The 20,793-nt window shown below is 45.0% G+C and overlaps 1 protein-coding gene across 2 annotated transcripts in view; it reads left to right on the top strand.

Moving 5' to 3' along the window:
• The window catches only part of LONRF3 (LON peptidase N-terminal domain and ring finger 3), a 38,657-nt gene that overhangs the window by 11,210 nt on the left and 6,654 nt on the right, over nt 1–20,793 (top strand). The window contains exons 4-8 of one of the 2 annotated variants that reach the window (XM_079962751.1): nt 3,964–4,119; nt 7,453–7,549; nt 9,027–9,117; nt 12,274–12,388; nt 14,020–14,141. In XM_079962751.1, the coding sequence (XP_079818877.1) occupies nt 3,964–4,119; nt 7,453–7,549; nt 9,027–9,117; nt 12,274–12,388; nt 14,020–14,141 (581 nt within the window). Of the gene's footprint in view, nt 1–3,963; nt 4,120–7,452; nt 7,676–9,026; nt 9,118–12,273; nt 12,389–14,019; nt 14,142–20,793 lie in introns of both variants that reach the window. The other variant, XM_079962750.1, reaches the window with a different exon arrangement.

Here is a 20,793-nt window from a genome sequence, read left to right as displayed (position 1 = left end):
CTATTGTATTGTCTGGGTGAACCTTATGTAAGTTATTTTGGAGCAGGGAACTGTCACCATCTTGTTGCCATATGAAGCTGCCAAGCACATCGGTGGTGCTGTGATGGAAAGGTCACACCGAGTCCTTCGCAGTGCACATGACAGGCAGGCAAAATAGCAAATCAGATGTTTGTTCAGCCATCGGTCTTGCCCCTTTTGCACCATGCTCACTTTTTAAAATGTAGGGTGTTCACTTCAACTTTGATCCCCACCACTTCATCAATAATACTTTTAAAAACTGCTTCAGGGATTGGTGGTGAAGTTGGCATGGATCTTTGTGACTTTTTCCCTTTGCAAGTTCCCCTTACATGTAACTTGTATCCTGGTTGCCCTACATGACTCCACCTTTCCCCCATCAGCTTCTTCTTCAAAACCCACCTTTCCCTTAGAAGTACTTAGCATAACCCCATAGTTCTCATGCCTCACATATATTGCCCATGGGTTTCTAAAGTAATTGCATATTGTTCCTGTGTCTGTCCTCTGCATCCATCTCCCTAATGGCATTGTATAAATAAAAAACAGCCATAATCATGATTTTTAGCCCACTTTTTGTCAGCTGTCATATTAAACCACTAAGCCAAGTCATGTCATCATGTTGTAAGATTTAAAAAGGGGGAGAGATAGCTTAATTATAGTGATGTTGGTGCCATCAAATGTACACAATGTAAAAATCATGATTTTTAGCCCACTTTTTGTCAGCTGTCATATTAAACCTCTAAGCCAAGTCATGCCATCATGTTGTAAGATTTAAAAAGGGGTAGAGATAGCTTAATTATGGTGATGTTGGTGCCATCAAATGCACACAATTTTCCTCCCTGGGATGAACTTTGAAAAACCAGTTGCACAAGGTTTTTGGCATGATTCAGGCTGAACTGGGGAAAGCTGGCTGTGGGGAGGAAGGCTGCCAGTTGGCTAGTGACTCTGATGTCACCAACCTGCCACTTCTTCTTTTCTTCTTGGCAGCCCCTGGAGCAATTTTGCAACTGGTTTTAAAATTAACTTCCTTTTCTTGGTAAGGTGAAATACATACATACATATATATATCGTGTATGTGTGTGTATATATATATATATATATATATATATATATATATATATGCCAACTTTTGTATCTTGGCATGTCCCTTTCCCCCTACCTCCCTGAAAAACCATTGCCTTATGTGCTGTCATTGTGCCATGTGCTGTTTTTGTACTGGTGTGTCTCATTTCAGTGCTGTTCCTCAGCACAACGCTGCAATGAACTGATAACGTTCATTTTCCAAAGTTGCATTGGTGACAGTGCATTGTGTGAAGGAGGCTGCATTTAATGATAAAAGTAGCCTTTGAGTGAATTGGATGACTGTCCTCAGAGCACAGCACAGTGAACTTGTCTGATTCTTCACTAAAGCTGTTTGGGCAGTTGTGACACTCTTATTTCAGAAGCGCTCAAACTGAACCCATGAAGCTGAGCTCATCCTAGCTGGTTGCTTAGTTTAGAATTGCCATCAGCCTAAGAAGTGGGTTGTGTTCAGTGAGCATGGTAAAGTTTAGGGAAGCAACCTGACCTCCCTTCTACCTTGGAATTCCAGTGTGGAGACTGGGAAAAGTCTCTGTTCCATATTCAATGACTGTTTATTACAGTATATACCTTTGCTCGCAAGGGCTCTTTAAGTCACCTCCTTCTCCGGTGTAAATAACTAGAGGCTCTGGTAGGACTTGCTGCTTGAGTATCTTGAGCAATTGGCATTCAGAAAAATGAGCTGCAGGTAGGGGAGGTAGGGGTGGGGAGCCTATGATATGGTCAGACTCCCATCAACCATGACCATTGGCCGTGCTGGCTGGGGAGAGGCATCTGGAGGGGCACAGGTTCCCCAGCCCTGAATTAAAGTGTGGGGAGGAGGTTAAAGAGCCCTTTGGCTTGGGTCTTAGGTAATATGGAAGCAAATAAGTTTCTGGCCCTCTAGCCCTTGCTCAATTCAGAATATTGCCTCCGGGTTTCACAAATGCTGTTTGTTCAGGAATATAGGGGAAAGGAGTTGGGAGACATCTCAGCCAAGAGAAACCCGTACTGCCCTGTGACTTGGTCACACCACACAGTGTGCATGAGGCTTCCACTGTGCAATTCAAGCTGGGAGGGTTGCGGCAAACTTCACTGGGCCCATGCAATGCAATATTGATGCCAATGGTTGACGTTAGCTTCTTAGTCTCATGAGATGAGAATGCAAAACTGCAGGTAGGGGATAAATGGCCCTCCAGATGTTGCTGGACTCTAGCTTGGATAGTGGTCAAGGTTGATGGGAGTTGTAGTCCTTACAACCTCTGGAGGAACTGGGCTCCCTATCCCTGATGTAGAGGGCGGAAAAAAGGGATTGCCTCTAAGAAACAAAAACGTAGGAAGCAACCTCATACCAGATCAGAGTATTTGTCTCTCTAGCCCAGTGTTTCCCAAACTTGGGTCTTCAGCTGATCACTGGCCTTGCTAGCTAGGGATGATGGGGGTTGTAGTCCAAAAACAGTTTGGGAAACCCTGATCTAGCTCAGCATTGTCTATGCAGACCAGCAGCTGCTCTTTGGGCAAAGGAATCTTCCTGTTGCTACCTGATCCTTTTGACTGGAGAGGGAAGGGGCTAATGATTATTATCCAAAGGAGCCCAGGGCAGCAAATGTACATGCAATAAAATATATTTAAAAGAATTCCATTACAGGTGCAGACTTTGAAAGCTCCCTACTTAAAAGTCTTGTTGAAAGAGGGGATGGCTTCTGGTAGCTGCCAAAAAGGCAACAGAAGCAAGCCTTGGATTTTTTTTAGGAGCCCAGGAAATAAAGCAGCAGAATTTTCCAGTCTCTGATTTTATTTTTATGCTGAGATAGCTTGCAGTTAATAGTTTTCAGATGAATCAGCATTCTTTTGATGCTGGCACTTAACCAGTGGTTTTCACATCTTTGTGAATCTGTTGGCTCTCTCTCTCTCTCTCTGAATGTATGATGATCCCGTTTTGGAATGTAAAAGCACACAGCAAATCTTGCTTTGGTGCAGAGGATTAAACTTGATGCTTACCTCTGTTGGATTTCATTCAGAGATGGGATGCACAGGCTTGGCCCCTCCTGTTGAACCTTGGGTTTAGATTCCTGCCCACTTCGCGTAGCTTTGAACTATGTTCTAATGCTTATCCCAAGAGACAGGGAATGTGCTCTAGCTTAACCCACCCCACAATGCGGTTGTGTAGATAAAAGTAGGATAACCCCAGGTATGCTCGCCTCTTCCCTTTGAAAGACAGGTAGGATGCAGGTGTTTAAATTTTTAATGGTGTGGGTAGAACACAAGTCAAATCTGCCCTGCCCTGTGGTCAAACCCAGATGACTGAAAATTGTTTTGTTTTGTTTTGTTAGGAGTCTGTCTATTAAACAGGAAGTGTATGACTATCAACCTGTTGGCATTGACAAGATGAGTTTGCATTGCAGCAGCCTTTTGTGTGTGTGCTTTTCATAGCTTAACTGTTCCTCAGGGAAGCTTAAAGAGCACTTCTCTCCTGAATACCCCAAGCCTCAACATCTGTTGCTAGCTTACACTAAATAAGATCCTTGTCCCAGATAGCCTTGTGGCCATGACTGACAATGGCTCTCTGGAGCCCCTGTAGAGCTTTTCCATCACCTGCTGCCACATCCGCTTCATACATTTAAAGCATATTTCATGCTCAAGAATTATAGGAACTGCGGTTTGTTAAGGGTGCTGGGAATCGTAGCTCTGTGAGAGGGAAACTACATTTCCCTGGATTCTTTAGGGCAAGCCATGTGCTTTAAATGTGTGTTAAATCAAATGTGCATTAAATTTATAGTGTGGATGTGGCCTAGTCCTCAGAAGTGGAAATGCCAGGAATTGAACGCAAGACTTTATGTGTTCAAATTAAGTAATGAAGTGTGTGTGTGTGTTTGTTTTATATCATAGCTTCTACTTAATTTAATTTCGCGTGTCCCGAGGGATGCTCAGGAACGCATGCCTGATATCCTGCAGCTGGTATCCCGTCACCCTAAATTAAAAGGGAACCTTTTAAGTTCAGCACCATCTGAAGGCACCATCCATAGCCTACAAAGTTTGATCAAGGTAACACTTGTCTGTGATACTGTCCTTGTATGTTAATATTTGGTTGTGGAGGGGAGGTGGTTGTGCAGTTTGCTATTGGGTGAGTGTGTAGGGTCATTGGCCTGATGCATGAGTGCATGCTGCTGACCACCCTGAGATTTTATTAGCAAGGCACATGGGGGTTCTAGTTTTATTAACAAGACGCTCATGGGGTTCTCCGAGAATTGCAGCCAGTCATTAGAGAAAACCTTGGCAGAAAGGTTGGGACTGAAGACTCATTAAACTGGGTCTTATTTCTTACAACTTAAGAGTCTGGCTGATAGATTAGACCCAAATGGTCCTAGGCCTCCTGCCTCCTTCCCAAAGCCTGGTTTGTGCTTTCCCAGCTTTGTAAGGAGGGGGAGGGCTCTAGGACTCTGTCAAAATCCTTGTGCCCCCTTCCTAAGGGGGGGGGGGCTCATTACCTGCCTTTGGGAAGGCAGTAAGATGAATGAGGGGTGTCATAGTACCCAAGTCCCACCACAGCCAGGTGCTTCTGGGAAATGTCAAAGCTGGACATGTGTGCAATGTTTTTTATTTTTTTATAAGTTCTCCTTTCAAGACCTTGACCAGAAAGTGTGATATATGATTTCAGAATAGGCTTTGTATGGATTTATTGGGCTGTAAAGAACTGATCTTGTGTCTTTGGGCTGGTGAGATAGAACAGCCATTGTATTTGCCTTCTCTGTCTGGCCCTTGGTACTCTGCCCAGGCCACACCGCTCACCAGCCCTGCTTCAAACCTTCCTTGAGTGTTTTTGCCTGGCTGGAACATGTTGTTGAACTCTGATTATGCTTCTTGCTTGTCTGGATATAGGACTGAGAGAGGGGTGAGTGGGTGGGTGGGTATAGAAGCTAGCCTATTGCATAAAGGTAAACTTTACATTCATTGCTCCACCCACTTCTGGCAACCCTTAAACTGTTTTACTGCTTAGTATTGCACCCAGTGTATTATCTGTACTTTCAGCACCGGGTTTAGTGCTGTGCAGTCAGTCCCCCCCCCCCCAAAAAAAAAAAAGTGCACCGAGGGAGTGCAAAATTAAGAAGATCCATAATTGAGAAGATCCATTTGGGGATGCAAAATTTTGGCCACGCACAGGGCGTCATATTACAAAAGATTACCCAAGTCTGTTACTTTTGCAGAAGGATTGTTTTTCTATTGAAGTCATCTGTTGCTCATCCTGCTTCAGTTGTCTCAAGACAAATTGTGAGCAAGATGCTGTACAGGCAAGATGTTGCAGAAGTTCTATTTAGAATTAGGGATGACTGCAACCTTAAGCCTGATTTTGGGGGATGTGTAGCTTTTTCTGCAGGGTGATTTGATTGCTTTGAAGCACCGAATTGCATTTTAGGGCTTGAGTTGAGAGGCAGTTTGATTTATGGAGTCTCCCTTCCAGCATTAAGTACTATTCCTTGGAAACAAAAGGACCCCCACCTCTTCCCCATTCTCTGGTAGTCACCTCTGATCAGGGCTGGCCCGCTCATGAGGCAAGTTGAGGTGACTGCCTCAGGTAGCAGATCCCAATGTCAATCTTTCTCCCCCAGCTTGTTCCTGATGTAGGTCTTTGCTGATGCCTTCTTCCCTGGAGGGCAGGGGCTGCCATTTTGGGGTCTGCCTCAGTTGCCAAAATGTATTGGACCAGTTTTGTCTCTCGTGGCCATCTCTGAAACCGGCCAAGGTAGCTTTGGGACAGAGTTGCTCTTTCATCATGGTGCAGGGAAGAGGTTCCTAAAACACAGCATCATTGCCAAAGCATCCTACATAGCAAACTCATTCTCCAAATGCAGATCCTTGCACAGTCCAAATGGCTGTGTCTAGTATCCATGCCAAAGAGGGAGATGTGGACAAGCTTGGGGGAATTGCAATGTTTGCTGAAGTACAAAAAAAAAAACCAAAGGTGGAGAAGAGACTCCCAAAAAGCATCTTAGTGAAGGCTGAGCATGCTAAGTGGACCCGGAAAAGTGTTCAGGTTGGTGGGTTAAATGGAAAACTGCAGAGAGGGGAATAGATTGGTACGGATTGTCTTGGGAAAAGGTGTGACTGGCTGGCAGGAACCCTGAGCAGGAACATTCTGCACGGCACCATTTTGTTGTGAGTCCCACCTAGAATCACAGAATCGTAGGGTTGGAAGGGACCATGAGGTTCATCTTGTCCAACCCCCCTGCAATGAAGTGATCTTTCACTCAACGAGGGGCTTGAATCCACAGCCTGTAGATTAAGAATCTCATGCTCTGCCAATAGTAGTCCTACTCCCAGCAGACGCATTAAAGTTAATGGGCCTGATTAACATAGGGACCATTAATAGACAGAACTAACTAAAGGTCTACTATAACTTAGTCACATACAAACTCCAGATTTTATGTAGAAGCATGAGATGTACCCTGCCTGGAAGGCCCCTTGAAAAAACTCAGATAATAGTTTGCCCCAATGGCAAGCCTTGGCTTATGACTGCTAAGGTTAAATCTTGACCGGCTCTGGTAACCAGGCCTTTTAAAGCTTAACCTCAACAATAGCTTATTTTCTATTTTGAATGTTATTAACTCCCATAAGAAGTAGCCTCAATTTTCACAAATCAATTGAATGAAGTAGTCTTTTTCAAAGCCATACCACTTCATACTACTACAACCACTGGTATTTTTATTATTAACATAATACTGCTAATAATATACCTGCATGTTGCGAACCAGCTTGTTGGGCAGAAAGCAAAGTTTGAAACCTTCTCCCTGACATCTTACTTTTCTACATGCAGGGTATGTTTGGGAGGGGGAGGGGAGAATAATGTGAGCCTTCACTTGTAGGCTGAAATGATACCACCCTGAAGCAGATTAATTTTATTTATTGACCTTTTCATTTTCCTTTCAATATTTCCAAACTACTACTGTATTAGTTTATCAGCTACCCAACACTTAGTGATAATTTCTCTGGGAAACATGCAAACAGGAAGAAAATTTTAAAAGCCACTATATGGGAGAAACACCATGAGAATGGGAGTTAAAATATCTCCCTGCTGCCCGTGGTGAGCAGGGAGTTGAATGAAGCCTGCTCTCTTCTCTGATAGAACCCTGTTCTTTGTTATTTCTTGGGCCTCATCTGCATTCTACATTTAAATCAGTATCATACTGCTTTAACCAATCACAGCTTATCCCAAAGAATCCTGGGAATTGTAGTTTGTCAAGGATGCAAGGTAAAAAGATTGTTAGCAGAGGTGTTCCATGTTCTGTGCAGGTGCGCTTTGAGGATATCTGTGAAGGTCTTGTGAAGAACACCATCTCTGGGGATCAGTAGTTCTAAAGAATAACCTTTTTCTTTGCACAGGAAAATATGGAAATGTGTGCTGCTCGCCATGAAGATCAGAAAGCAGCTGACCGCAGTGGCTTAGAAAAGTCCACCCCAGTGGCAGAGAGCAGGAAAGGTAGTCATGCCTCTTCAGAAACTGAATCAGCTACCCTTATATCTGATCAGTGCAGTCTTCTAAAGAGAAAACACTGCTCTGATGAGGCCCCAAACACCGACCCACCTAGCAAAATTATGAAAAGGGGTAAGCTTTCTTTAAAAAAATAAAAAAGAATCTATTTTAGCACTGACCCGGAAGCTGTACACCAGCTCCCTCGGCCAATAAAGCGAGATGAGCGCCACAACCCCAGAGTCGGTCACGACTGGACCTAATGGTCAGGGGTCCCTTTACCCTTTACCTTAAAGTGGCAATGCCCAAAAAAAAGGATGGCTTATAATTTTTGAGAAGTTTGCACTTTCTAATTTATATGGCTAGATGCATTTTTAAAACGTTACTTTAATTTAAATAGCAATACAGTACACCTCACCATAGTGTGGGAAGACTGAGGAGGTCACCTGAGTACCTACTTAGTCTTCCATCCAGATGCTGACTGCTGATAGGCCATTTCCAGTCCCTCATCCCTTCTGAAGTTTCTTTATTTAAATTGGGCTTGGACCCGAGAACCTTTCAAACAGAGGGTGGTTGTATCCAACAAAGTTTTACTTGCAAGGCATTAAGGGAAAATCAAATCAATATGTTCTATAGGTGGTATCTAACACCTTCAAAAATAGCTAGAATGTATAAAACAAAACATTTGTTCTTTTCTGTTTTGTTGTTGTTGTTCTGATGTATCAATAAAATCTATTTTAAAAAATGAAATTAATGGACCTGCACAAGTGATGTTCATTACTTTCAGTAGGTCTACTCTAAGTAGGACTAGCATTTGATACAAATCAGGATGTCTTCAAATAGAGGGAAGAGCCTAAATTTAAATTCAGTTATAAAATCTGAATATGTACCTTTTTGGAAATGTTACGTGTAGCCAGGCTACATGATGTGCAGAAAGAGGTGGTAGATTGTACCACTTCACATTGCATATGCCAAGGTTCACTACATCTTCGCATGAAAAAAACCACCACCCTGTACGTGTAAAAAATTAGCCCATCAGAAAGCGAGAGAAACTACATGTAGGAAAGTCTTGTTCATTATTTTTTTAAAAAATTGCCATGGCGCTGGAGGATTCTAAAATCCCTGCTCTCTGAAGTGGCACCATCCAGAATTCTACCACTGTATGTTCTGCATAAAGTACGTGTAGATTAAATGCCCCCCTAAACACAACACTTTTCTCTAAACTATAAAACTTTTGTATTAAGCACCTACAAATGTTAGACCTTTGAACCTGCAAACACGATTGTGATGCCCAAAAATGTGAGGTGCAAATGGTGGGTTCTTGTGGGAGAGACAATTCTTAAGTCACCAATTTCGATTGTTTGGCGTTTACACATCTGTGGCCAAGTGCACACTTTTAACTCCAATATATGCTCCTTCCAGTTCTGTGATGTGTGTGTTTGGTTTCCGCCCTTCTTTGTCCTGCCCCCCCTCCCATTTTTAACAGATGCAAGTAAGGGAAAAGGATCCAGTGCTGGAAAGAGTTCTTTGTCTGGATTTGTGGAACCATCAGATATGGAGTGTTCGTTGTGCATGAGGTAACCATTACTATCTTCTTGTCTAAAATAGGTGCAGGGAACTTTTCAGTCTGCAGATGTTGATTGACTACAACTCCCATCATCCCTAGTCCTTCTCCGTACTTGCTGGGGCTGATGGGAGCTGGCATTCAGCAACTTCTGGAGGGCCAGAGGTTCCTTGTGGCTCATGAGGAGACTCTCCCCAGAGTCTGTAGAGGAGGGTGGAGGAAACCCCAAAGAGACCAGAGGCACAGCAGGGCTCTGTTTAGGCTGCCCAGCCTCCCTGCCTAACAGCTGATGTGCAGGGTCGCACAGCAGCAGCAGCTGCCACTTTCCCACATGTCCTCCAGATATTTTGGTGTGGATTTAGGCTTTTAGAGGCTTTTTAGAGGGTGCTCCCCACTTTACACAATTCCACTTAGGCATGCAGGGGCCCAGAACGTAACCCCCATGTAAGTGGGGGGGGGGTGCCTGTACTTCTTAAATAGGGTCCAAGCCAGTGAACGTTCCGCTCATCAGCCTAACCGCCTCACAACTTGCTTGGGGAAAGCAGCGCTGGTTTCCAGCCTTATCCCACCCCTGAGATCAAAGCAGCTTGCTCATTTCCCTGGTAGACCCCCTCAATTTCCCAAAGCCCAGGAACTCCAAGACAAACTCACCTTGCATTTCCCAGACAGCTCCATTATAGTTTATTCGGAGCATAAAGGCAGACCATGCTCCCCCAAGTCTCTTCCAGGGGTGGAAGAATATGCTGATCTCTTATGACTCTGACCCTAACCTTTCAGTAACTGGATTCCAAGCTTCTAGGGATTCTAGAGTGCTGGGACTGGCAGCCACACACATATCAACAGTCGGATTATGAAACTTTATCAGAAATAAATGAGTCTTGAAAAAAGAGACAATGCACATAATTTTTTAAATCCAAGAAAATCTTTAATAAAAATTATTTTTGAAAAAAGAAAAAAGAAATAAATGGTGGGGGAAAGCAGGCAACAGGTCAAACAGAATGCAAAATAAATCAAAGTGCTTTGGCTGTATAGCTGGACTAATCCTAGCCTATTCGCCACAGGACAGAATTTTTGGTCTACTTACAAGTAGGCAGCAAGGATGGTCAGATCCAGCCTGGATCCCTAATGGTAAGAGGGACCATAGCTGCAGCTCAGCTTTTAAAGGCTTTCTCTCCTCTCCTTGGAGGGAGCAACCCCTGGCTCTTTCTGACCAGTGACAGCCACAGTCAGTTTGTCAGATATGTCACACCTCCCATATGGGGAACCCAAGTCACCTTTTGCATTTGAACAGAACTGGCAGGAAATAGGTGACAGACCGGCTTAGAGAAATGGTGGAAGCAGGAGATCTATCCTTTGTGATAGATGCAAACCAAGGTGCAGTGTTAACTCAGGAATAGAAAGCCACTTGAAACCAATTCTGGAACCTGCTTAGTGCTAACCATGGTTGATGGTGGTGCTAACATAACCCTGAAAGCTGGAGGGTGGCATTCAAATTCTTCAGGAGAGGGAATGAAAAGGAATGTAAGCATGAACACCTAGAAACAATTGTTCAGGTTGCTAGGCAGGTGATAGGTTGCCTGAATTGCTGGAAATCCATGCAACTGATTTGGCATGGGTCTGAGTCTTTTTACTTTAACTTGTAGAGCTTGTCATAATTGCCCATAAGGAAATTCAACGAAATCTGCATATTGTATTTCCATGAACCAGTAACCCAGTGATCTCATCTCCAACCGGCCCAAGCTGTTATTAACCCAGTTTGCCCGCCCAACTAAGTAATGTAGTTGACCTACATCCAGGGAGTGAGTCAGGGACAGACCAAGAAACCTGCATAAACACCTGCAGCACACCTAGGTAATTGGACAGAATTTCTCCGAGGCTGCTTTTTAATCCTCTCCCCTGATCCGAATCGCAACCCGCGCGTGTGCGTTCGCAACCCGAGCGTCCACTGTAATTTTGGCTGCTCTGCTGGAAGTGACAAGTTGCTGGAGGAGAGGACTTTCAGGCCCACCCCAAATATTAAAACTTTCAGCCACCACCACCGTATTAACATTTCAGGCCCCCAATCTATAACAACTTTCAGCTGAGTCATGGCTTTCCCCAAAGCAGCCTGAGACTGTAGTTTGTAAAATGTGCTGAGAGTTGTTAGGAGACCCCTATTTCCCTTGCAGAGCTACAGTTTTCACAGTGCCCTGGGAAGAAGGATTGGTTGTGAAACCACTCTGGGAATTGGAGCTCTGTGAAGGGAATAGAGGCCTCCTAGCAACTCTCAGCATCCTTTACAAACCGCTGTTCCCAGGGATCTCCATGATATTGCTTTTAACTGTATAGTGCATGTGGGGCCCTAGACACATAAAATAGATTTCTACTTATATGATTTCATAGTTACACATATGCACACACGTAACAAGGAAACCCTATACAGATCAGCTTTTCCACTATTAAAGGAACTCATTCTCTCTGTGGATCCTTATATACCGTATTTTTCGCTCTATAAGACGCACCAGACCACAAGACGCACCTAGTTTTTGGAGGAGGAAAACAAGAAAAAAAATATTCTGAATCTCAGAAGCCAGAACAGCAAGAGGGATCGCTGAGCAGTGAAAGCAGCAATCCCTCTTGCTTTTCTGGCTTCTGGGATAGCTGCGCAGCCTGCATTCGCTCCATAAGACGCACACACATTTCCCCTTACTTTTTAGGAGGAAAAAAGTGAGTCTTATAGAGCAAAAAATACGGTAGTCAATATGTGACTATTGACTATATAACACAAACAAAGGGACATCAGTAGGTTCAGGGAAATCCCAGGATTTGGAAAGAAATAAAAAATTAAGGAAGGGACACCTCAGTCAGCCCAATGAGGACTGAGTATGCTCAGTGATCAAGGCATTCTGACTGATTTAGACAAGAAAAATGAGGAAACTGAGTGGAGTATCCTCCAAAAGGGTAGGGCTGGCTGGCTGAAACTCTGGATAGGAAGACCTCACACAGCAACATTCTGTTGCTGTTCTACTTGTAACACTCCTGATGTTTTTGGTCCTTGGGATGTTTGGAACTTCACCCTTGCCACATTGATTGTTCATGGGTGTCAACTGCTGTGAATTCCCATGCCTTCCATTATTCCTGCTAAAAGATTGTATTGCTTTTCTTTCCTCTCCTGATTTTTCCGTACCAGGGTCTTCTACGAACCTGTCACCACCCCTTGTGGACATACCTTCTGCCTGAAATGCCTTCAAAGATGTTTGGATCACAAACCAAATTGCCCCCTGTGCAAAGAGGGTCTCTCAGAGGTGAGCCTGTGTTGCTTGTGTCTTGTCACTGATGTTTCTCTAAATATTGGCATGCACCTGGGGTGGGTTAGGGACTGAAATGAGTCGTGAAACTGGAAGGACTCTATCTCAATGGGCAGAACAACTGGTTTCCATGCAGGAGATTCCAGGTTCAAATCCCTCTATCTCCATGTAGGGCTAGGAATTTCCCTCTGGAATAGGCAGCTTCCTGAGTTCCTGTATTGAAATGCTCCTTTTGCCATAGCCCATGTTAGGCATTCTGCTCATGCCCCCTCAACCCCTGCCCCTCTTGCCTTATGAAATACAGCAGAGGGAGGGTAACTGGTTGGGTCCAGTGGTTAATGCTTCACTGCATGAGGGGGTGGTCCCTGCTGCTTCTAAAGAAACTGGCTCTGGACCCTAGGGATTGGAACAGCTATTGACCAGTTGCCAATACCCCGTTTTGGGGGGAAGGTGGTGGAGAAGTCTGTAGTGAGGCAGCTGCAGGCATTATTTGAGGACATGGATTATTTGGATCCATTCCAATCTGGGTTCAGGCCTGGCCACAGAACTGAGTCGCCCTTGGTTGCCCTGATGGATGACCTTTGCAGAGAGCAGGGCAGAGAGGGGGTGTGACTTTGCTCCTGCCGCTTGATCCTTTGTTGGCATTTGATACCATGGTATCCTCCTGGACATTCATGCTTATACAAGTCTACCCCAATGCTTAATGGGATGCAGGTGGCGCTGTGGTCTAAACCACAGAGCCTAGGGCTTGCCGATCAGAAGATCGGCGGTTTGAATCCCTACGACGGGGTGAGCTCCCGTTGCTCGGTCCCTGCTCCTGCCAACCTAGCATTTCGAAAGCATGTCAAAAAGTGCAAGTAGATAAACAGGTACCGCTCCAGTGGGAAGGTAAACGGCGTTTCCATGTGTTGCTCTGGTTCACCAGAAGCAGCTTAGTCATGCTGGCCATATGACCCAGAAGCTGTACGCAGGCTCCCTCAGCCAGTAAAGTGAGATGAGCGTCACAACCCCAGAGTCGTTTGCGACTGGACCTAATGGTCAGGGGTCCCTTTACCTTTTTCTGATGCTTACAAATACTGGTGTGAGCATTTAACATTTTGTATGTTTTAGGTTCCCTGCTAGGTATAAAAACCGTTACCATGTTCAGGGCATGCAAAGCACTGTGTGGAACGCCCCCCCACGCCTGCCTTAGGCCCAACCCCATCTTTGCCTGCCCCACACTTGCTGTCAGGTGTAGAGCAGGTAGCAATGCCTGGTTGGTGAGCATGGTTTCTTTGCAAACTTTCGTATTCATAACTCCCCCCACCTGGAAATCACGCAACTCCCCTCCCACTAGTAGAATTTAGCATGTTGGGCTTCCGCCCCAGAACCTATTGATTCAGACACGTTAATGGCACTATTATTTGCTTGTCACATTTTATTCCATACACCCTTGAAAGGGCTCCATACAAGGCAGGGCAGTTTCAGAGGCACTCAGGGTGCCCCCACTAAAGGCTTGTCAGCAGTCTGTTAGCTAGAGGGGGGGGGGAATCAGATGAAGCTGAAGATTTTAACAGGGGAAGCTGCTCTAACGGAATCCTGAACATTTCTAAACCAAGCCTGAAAGGAATCCCTGTTTTCTGTTCCAGTGTTTGGCAATGAGGAAACACTGTAAGACAGTGCTGGTGGAAGACTTAATAGCAAAGTACCTTCCTGAGCAACTCACAGAAAGAAGGAGGCTTCATGAAGAGGAAATTGCTGAACTTTCCAAGTATGTCATATGTCTTTTCCCCAGTCCCCTCCAAGTGGATTTCCCCTCTTCCACCTCCCTTCCCAATAGTTAACCCTCCAGGAGTGAAGAGTTATGAAAGGTGTCAGAAAGTTATTCCGTTGACGCAGAACTGACCCAGTGCATTGGGGGAGGGAATCAGAACCTTACCTCAAATACACTCAGCTGTCAACCTACCAAAAAATGGTTTCATGTAACAAATGTTTGCAATAGTTCTGTATAATCATTTTTAAATACAGTGGTACCTCAGGTTAAATATGCTTCAGGTTACATACACTTCGGGTTACAGACTCCACTAACCCAGAAATAGTGCTTCAGGTTAAGAACTTTGCTTCAGGATAAGAACAGAAATCGGGCTCCGGCGGCGCATTAGCTAAAGTGGTGCTTCAGGTTAAGAACAGTTTCAGGTTAAGAACAAACCTCCGGAACGAATTAAGTACTTAACCTGAGGTACCACTGTAGATTCATGGATAAGGGTTATAGCTAGCTAATTCTTGCTTACAGTAAACCCACTGAAATTAATAGACCCAGGTCCGTTAATTTCTATAGGTCTGCTCTTGAGCGGCTACAACCGTAAGTGTTTATGACTTAAGGTTTGACCTGAAAGTTTTGTTTCTTAATTATCCTGTCAGCTGGGGTAGAATTCATTTGTGCCCAAGGTGTTGTTGGGGTTTATGCGAGCAAAGTCCAGCAAAGCAATAAAACTTTTTCACCTGGAGGCAAAGGCTTAGGAGAATTTTCTGACTGTTGCCTCCTTCAGAACCAGCTCACCCATTAGGCAAGGTGAGCCTGCTACTTCAGGCGGCAGAAGCCCCCGGGGAAGCACACCCACAGGCAAAGAGCCAACTCTATCTGTGCTGATTTTGGGCAAGATTGTGTCCATTTGGGGCAGGATTTCTCCCAAAATCACATGAGACCTTGTGGCGCTGATGGCAGTTTCTAATCTCTGCCATGCTGGATGGGGCAGAGCAGGCAGTGGCAGGAGCAGGTAGATGGCAGGAGCAGGTAGATGGCAGCAGAACCAAGGCAAAATTGGCACTTCTCAGTAGTGGCACCCTCCCTTCAGATGTCAAGGAAATAAACAACTAGCTGACTTTTAGAAGACATCTGAAAGCAGCTCTGTTTAGGGAAGTTTTCAATGTTTGATGTTTTAGTATTTTCGGAAATGTGCTGTGAGCTGCCCAGATTGGCTGGGGAAACCCAACCAGATGGTCTGGTAATAATAATAATACAGTAACAACAACAACAACAATAATAAAGCCTATCAGTCTTCTCTTGAATCTCTCTCTGGTTCCAGACGGGATTCACATAAGCTTTTAGCATTCTCAGAACCAGTGGGGTTTTTTAATTAAAAAATGTTAAGAGGTACTCTCATTTTGACTCAAAAAAAAATCACCATTTTATAGTTCAAATCGGGAAAAATAAATACAATAAATGGACAAAAGTTCAAAGATTCACAAAATGTTTAGGGGTATTCATACGCTTGCATCCCCACAGAAAAAAGCACTGCTCAGAACTCTCACACCAAGCAGGCTTTGGTACCCTATCTCCTGCAACATCTCTGTGCAGAAGTCTGCATTTGCAAGCTCCCCTTCTCTGTTCAGTTGAGCGGAAAGGGTAGGAACACGATGTGCCATCCTGGTACAAGATAAGGGATCACAAGCTGCGACCTTGATTCTCTCGTCATCAGTACATTGAAAAGATAATCCTCTGTGCCCAACAGATCATAAACAGGTGTTTGGGGAAGGACAAGCGATTGGGGGGGGGGTCTAGTTTTGAATAACCTTCCATGCGCTGCTGGAGAGGTTCAGCAATGTGTACAGCTGTGCGTGGGTTTCATATGGCTGATGTACTCACTGATTACACTGTATGTGATGCACCAACCCCCCCGGGGGAGCCTTGCCTACTCTTTTTATCTGGGCAGCGGGGAAGAGCCTTCTCTGTTGGAAATTGTTGGGTTGTGCAGGAGTCTGAACCTACCCATCCCTAATTTTGACTGCATCAAGATAGCTGGGGTTGCACTGGTTGGGTTTTGCTGTATGGCTGCATTCAGACAACATTTATTCCATTTTCTTTACATTTCCTTTCCCCCCCTCCCCATTTTTTTTTTTATTGATTTTCCAAATTTATAAGAAACATAAAAAAGGAAAAAAGGAAACAAACGACAGACAGACAGACAGACAGACAGACAGACAGACAGACAGACATAGATCCTAACTGTAATAGTTCCATTTTCGTTAACATTGTTGGGTGACTTCCTCAAATCCCCCTGGCTGAGTTTCTATGTATATCATTGTAACGGTTTTCCAAAACCATTTTCGCATAAAATTTACTTAGTCAATTAACATCTTTCTTTCTTTTCATTTTAACTTTAAACAGATTGTTCTATAACATCACATATTTAAATCCTAGGCCAGTCTGGTACTTGCAAGTATTTCTGTTTTAGTTATCTTAGCATATTTAGCTAAGTAGTCTTTAAATTTCGTCCATTCCTCCTGGCGTTCCTCCTCCTTCTGGTTGCGGACTCTTCCGGTCAGGTCGGCTAGCTCCCAAAAGTCCATCATCTTCATCTGCCATTCCTCCACTGTTGGCACTTCTTGTATTTTCCAGTTTTTAGCCAGCAAAATTCTAGCAGCAGTTGTGGCATACAAAAACAATCTAACATCTTTCTTGGGCAATTCCAAACCTATTATTCAAAGAAGAACATTTTGTTTACATTTCCTTACCTGATAGGCCACATGCAAACCATACATTTAAAACACTGTGGTGCTACTTTAGGCAATCATGGCTTCCCCCCACCCCAAAAAAAATCTGGGAGGTGTTGAAACATTTCCCACCACCACCCTTGGGGAGTGTTGGCTATCACTCGTAGCTGAGAAAGATTGTCTTCCATGAGCACAGTCTTAACAGTGAGTCCGTAAGTGACTGTGGAGGCCAATTCTGGATCCACACGTCCTTCCACTGTGGGGACATTGGTTTCCTGGTGGGAGTGGATCACAGCGTGGATTTGCCAAGCGTGCCTTCCTCTTAGCCCATTTCTCTCTTGCCTCCTGAGTTCAAGTGTCTTCAAAGCTCATGACACCTTTGGTAAAGGCTATTCTCCAATTGGAGCACTTGCAGGCCACGAGCAAGGATTCATTAGGAGTAGCGTTGTTATTCCGGGAGGATTGCTCTTTCAGAGCTCTGCCATCACTGACAATCTCCGGCATTGAATGTGTTGGTCTTGTGGGGGCACCAAGGAGAGCTTGGCTGTCTGGCTGGTGTACCGACCACCCAGCACACCTGCAGGAACCCTGTCAGACCTGCTGGAGGTGGTGGCGGGCTGGGCCTTGGAGTTCCCAAACCTACTGGTTTTGGGAGACTTCAACGTCCATGCCGATGCCGCTCCCTCCTCACAGGCTCTGGACCTAGTGACTTCCATGGCAACACTAGGGCTCTCCCAGGTTGTTTTGGGCCCCACTCATCAAGCAGGCCACACGCTGGATCTGATCTTTGGGGCTGGCATAGATGTGATCATGCTCCCTGCTGTGGAAGTGCCATGGTCTGATCACTACGCCCTGAAAGCCAAGATTGACTTCCCGCTCCTCCCCGGCTCAGGTGGCGAACCTATTTGGGCTCGTCCGCGAAAACTAATGGATCCTGATAGATTCCGACAAGCCTTGCGGAACCCTGCTCCTCCTGGTGACTCATTAGATGACCTTGTTGAGGACTGGAATAACCGGCTCTTGGCAGCCATTGATGAGATCGCGCCTAAGCGCCCTCTGCGACCCCGTCGAAACCGGGCCCCTTGGTTTACTGAGGAGCTCCGGAAAATGAAGCGGGATCTCAGACGGCTAGAGCGAGTATGGCGACGGACTCGTGACGGAGCCTCAAGAACATCTTATAGGACGCTTATGAAAGCCTATGAGACGGCTATGAAAGCTGCTAAGAAATCTTACTTTGCAGCTTCCATTGCATCCGCTAGCTCTCGCCCGGCACAACTTTTTAGAATAATTAGGTCAATAACGTCCTTAGGAGGACAACCAAATTTAAGCACAAATTCGACCAACAGCTGTGAGGCATTCGTGAGTTTTTTTGCGGAGAAAGTCCTGTTGCTCCGCCGTGACCTCCCTGCCAATTTAGATACAGTGACTGAACTGGAGGCCCCTCGACTGACTTCAGGTCCAGTGTTGGACCATTTCATTTTTTTTTTTTATAAATATTTATTGAGATTTTTTAGATACAAAATGCAAAAATAATAAACAATATAGCATGGATCATAACACATTTTTCAGAACTTCTTTGGACTCCCTCACGTCTCCCACTCCCACTTACATCATTATAAATTTTTTCCAGCAATTTATCATCTTATTTATATTCTTAAATCTTGTTCAGTTAATTTAATCTAATCTCCAAAAATTTTATGTTTCCCTCAATCTCACTTATCTTCAAGTTCAAATCTAATTCATTGGTAGGCAATTATTTATGATCTAGCATCCTTCTTAGCATTCAACCAAATTACAATACTTTTGTAAATAAATCTTGAATTTCTTCCAGTCTTCTTCAACCCTCTCTTCTCCCAGGTCTCGAATTCTGCCAGTCATCTCGGCCAGTTGCATATAGTCCATCAGCTGCATCTGCCACTCTTCCAGTGTGGGTAGATCTTGAGTTTTCCAGCTCTTAGCGATGAGTATCCTTGCTGCCGTTGTTGCATACATAAAAAATGTTCGGTCCTTCTTTAACACCTTCTGGCCGACAATGCCCAGAAGGAAGGCCTCTGGTTTCTTAGTGAAGGTATACTTAAATACCTTTTTCAACTCATTATATATCATTTCCCAGAATGCCTTCACTCTAGGGCAGGTCCACCAGAGGTGAAAGAATGTTCCTTCATGTTCTTTACATTTCCAACATTTATTATCAGACAAATGGTATATTTTGGCAAGTTTAACTGGGGTCATGTACCATCTATATATCATTTTCATTACATTTTCCTTCAAAGCATTACATGCAGTGAAGTTCAGCCCAGTGGTCCACAACCTTTCCCAGTCCTCAAACATAATATTATGCCCAATATCCTGAGCCCACTTTATCATAACCGATTTAACCATTTCGTCTTGTGTATTCCATTTCAGCAGCAAGTTATACATTCTTGATAATACCTTAGTTTTTGGTTCTAACAATTCTGTTTCCAACTTCGATTTCTCCACCTGTATTTCAATCGGATACTCCCTACTGATGTGGATAGATTCCTCCAAGTTGGTAGGCCCACCACCTGCCTCCTCGATCCGTGCCCGTCTTGGCTGATTAGGGAGTGTCCAGATGTTGTGCAGACCCCCCTGGTTGAAATTATCAATTTGTCCCTTGACACGGGGACATTCCCAGGGGAACTGAAGGAAGCAGTGGTGTGTCCACTCTTAAAAAAAAATTCATTAGATCCCTTAGACCTATCCAATTACCGCCCAGTTTCAAATCTTCCATACCTGGGTAAGGTAATTGAGAGAGCGGTTGCTGAACAGCTTGGTATGTTTCTGGAGGAAACATCGGCATTAGATCCATTTCAGTCCGGTTTCCGTCCTGGTTTTGGGACGGAGACGGCTCTGGTTGCCCTAACAGATTATCTCCGTAGACAACTGGATCGAGGCGGGTCAGGACTGCTGATCCTTTTAGATTTGTCAGCAGCCTTTGACATGGTCGATCATGATCTTCTGGACCACCGCCTCGCAGACATGGGGATACAGGGCATAGCCCGTAACTGGTTGTGCTCTTTTATCTCTGGTCGGGGACAGAGGGTGGCACTAGGGAGGGAAATGTCGCCGCGCCACTCCTTGGTGTGTGGAGTGCCGCAGGGCGCAATTCTCTCCCCGATGCTTTTTAACATCTTTATGCGCCCCCTTGCCCAGATTATCCGGAGCTTTGGGCTGGGCTGTCACCAATATGCTGATGACACTCAGCTCTATCTGCTGATGGATGGCCACACCGACTCAACCCCGAACACACTGACCAGATGTTTGGAAGCTGTGGCTGGATGGTTTCGTGGGAGCCGATTGAAACTAAATCCTTCGAAGACAGAGGTCCTATGGCTAGGTCGGGATGGCATGGGGATGAGGGACCAACTCCCTTCTCTTGCGGGGGCCCAATTAGTGCCATTGCCTTCTGTTAAGAGTTTGGATGTAATCCTTGACGCCTCCCTTTCCATGGAGGCGCAGGTTACAGCAACAGCCAAGGCAACATTTTTCCACCTTCGTTGCATCAAGCAGTTGGTCCCTTACCTTTCCCACCCTGACTTGGCCACAGTGATTCATGTGACGGTCATCTCCAGGCTTGACTACTGTAATTTGCTCTACGCGGGGCTGCCCTTGAAGCTGTCCCAGAAACTCCAGCGGGTGCAGAATGCTGCAGCGAGGCTCTTCACGGGGTCTCTGCCATGGGAGCATATTCACCCAGTGCTTTTCCAGCTGCACTGGCTCCCGGTGGAGTACAGGGTCAGATTTAAGGTGCTGCTTTTGACCTTTGAAGCCCTTCACAACCTAGGACCCTCGTACCTACGGGACCGTCTCTCCCGGTATGCCCCACGGAGAGCCTCAAGGTCCATAAATAGCAACACCCTAGTGGTCTCAGGCCCTAAGGAAGTTAGATTGGCTTCAACCAGGGCCAG

Source organism: Podarcis cretensis (genome assembly GCF_951804945.1).
Source record: "Podarcis cretensis genome assembly, chromosome: Z".
Classification (NCBI taxonomy): domain Eukaryota; kingdom Metazoa; phylum Chordata; class Lepidosauria; order Squamata; family Lacertidae; genus Podarcis; species Podarcis cretensis.
Note: the sequence above shows the minus strand (reverse complement) of the source record. Positions and strands in the feature narration are given on the sequence as shown.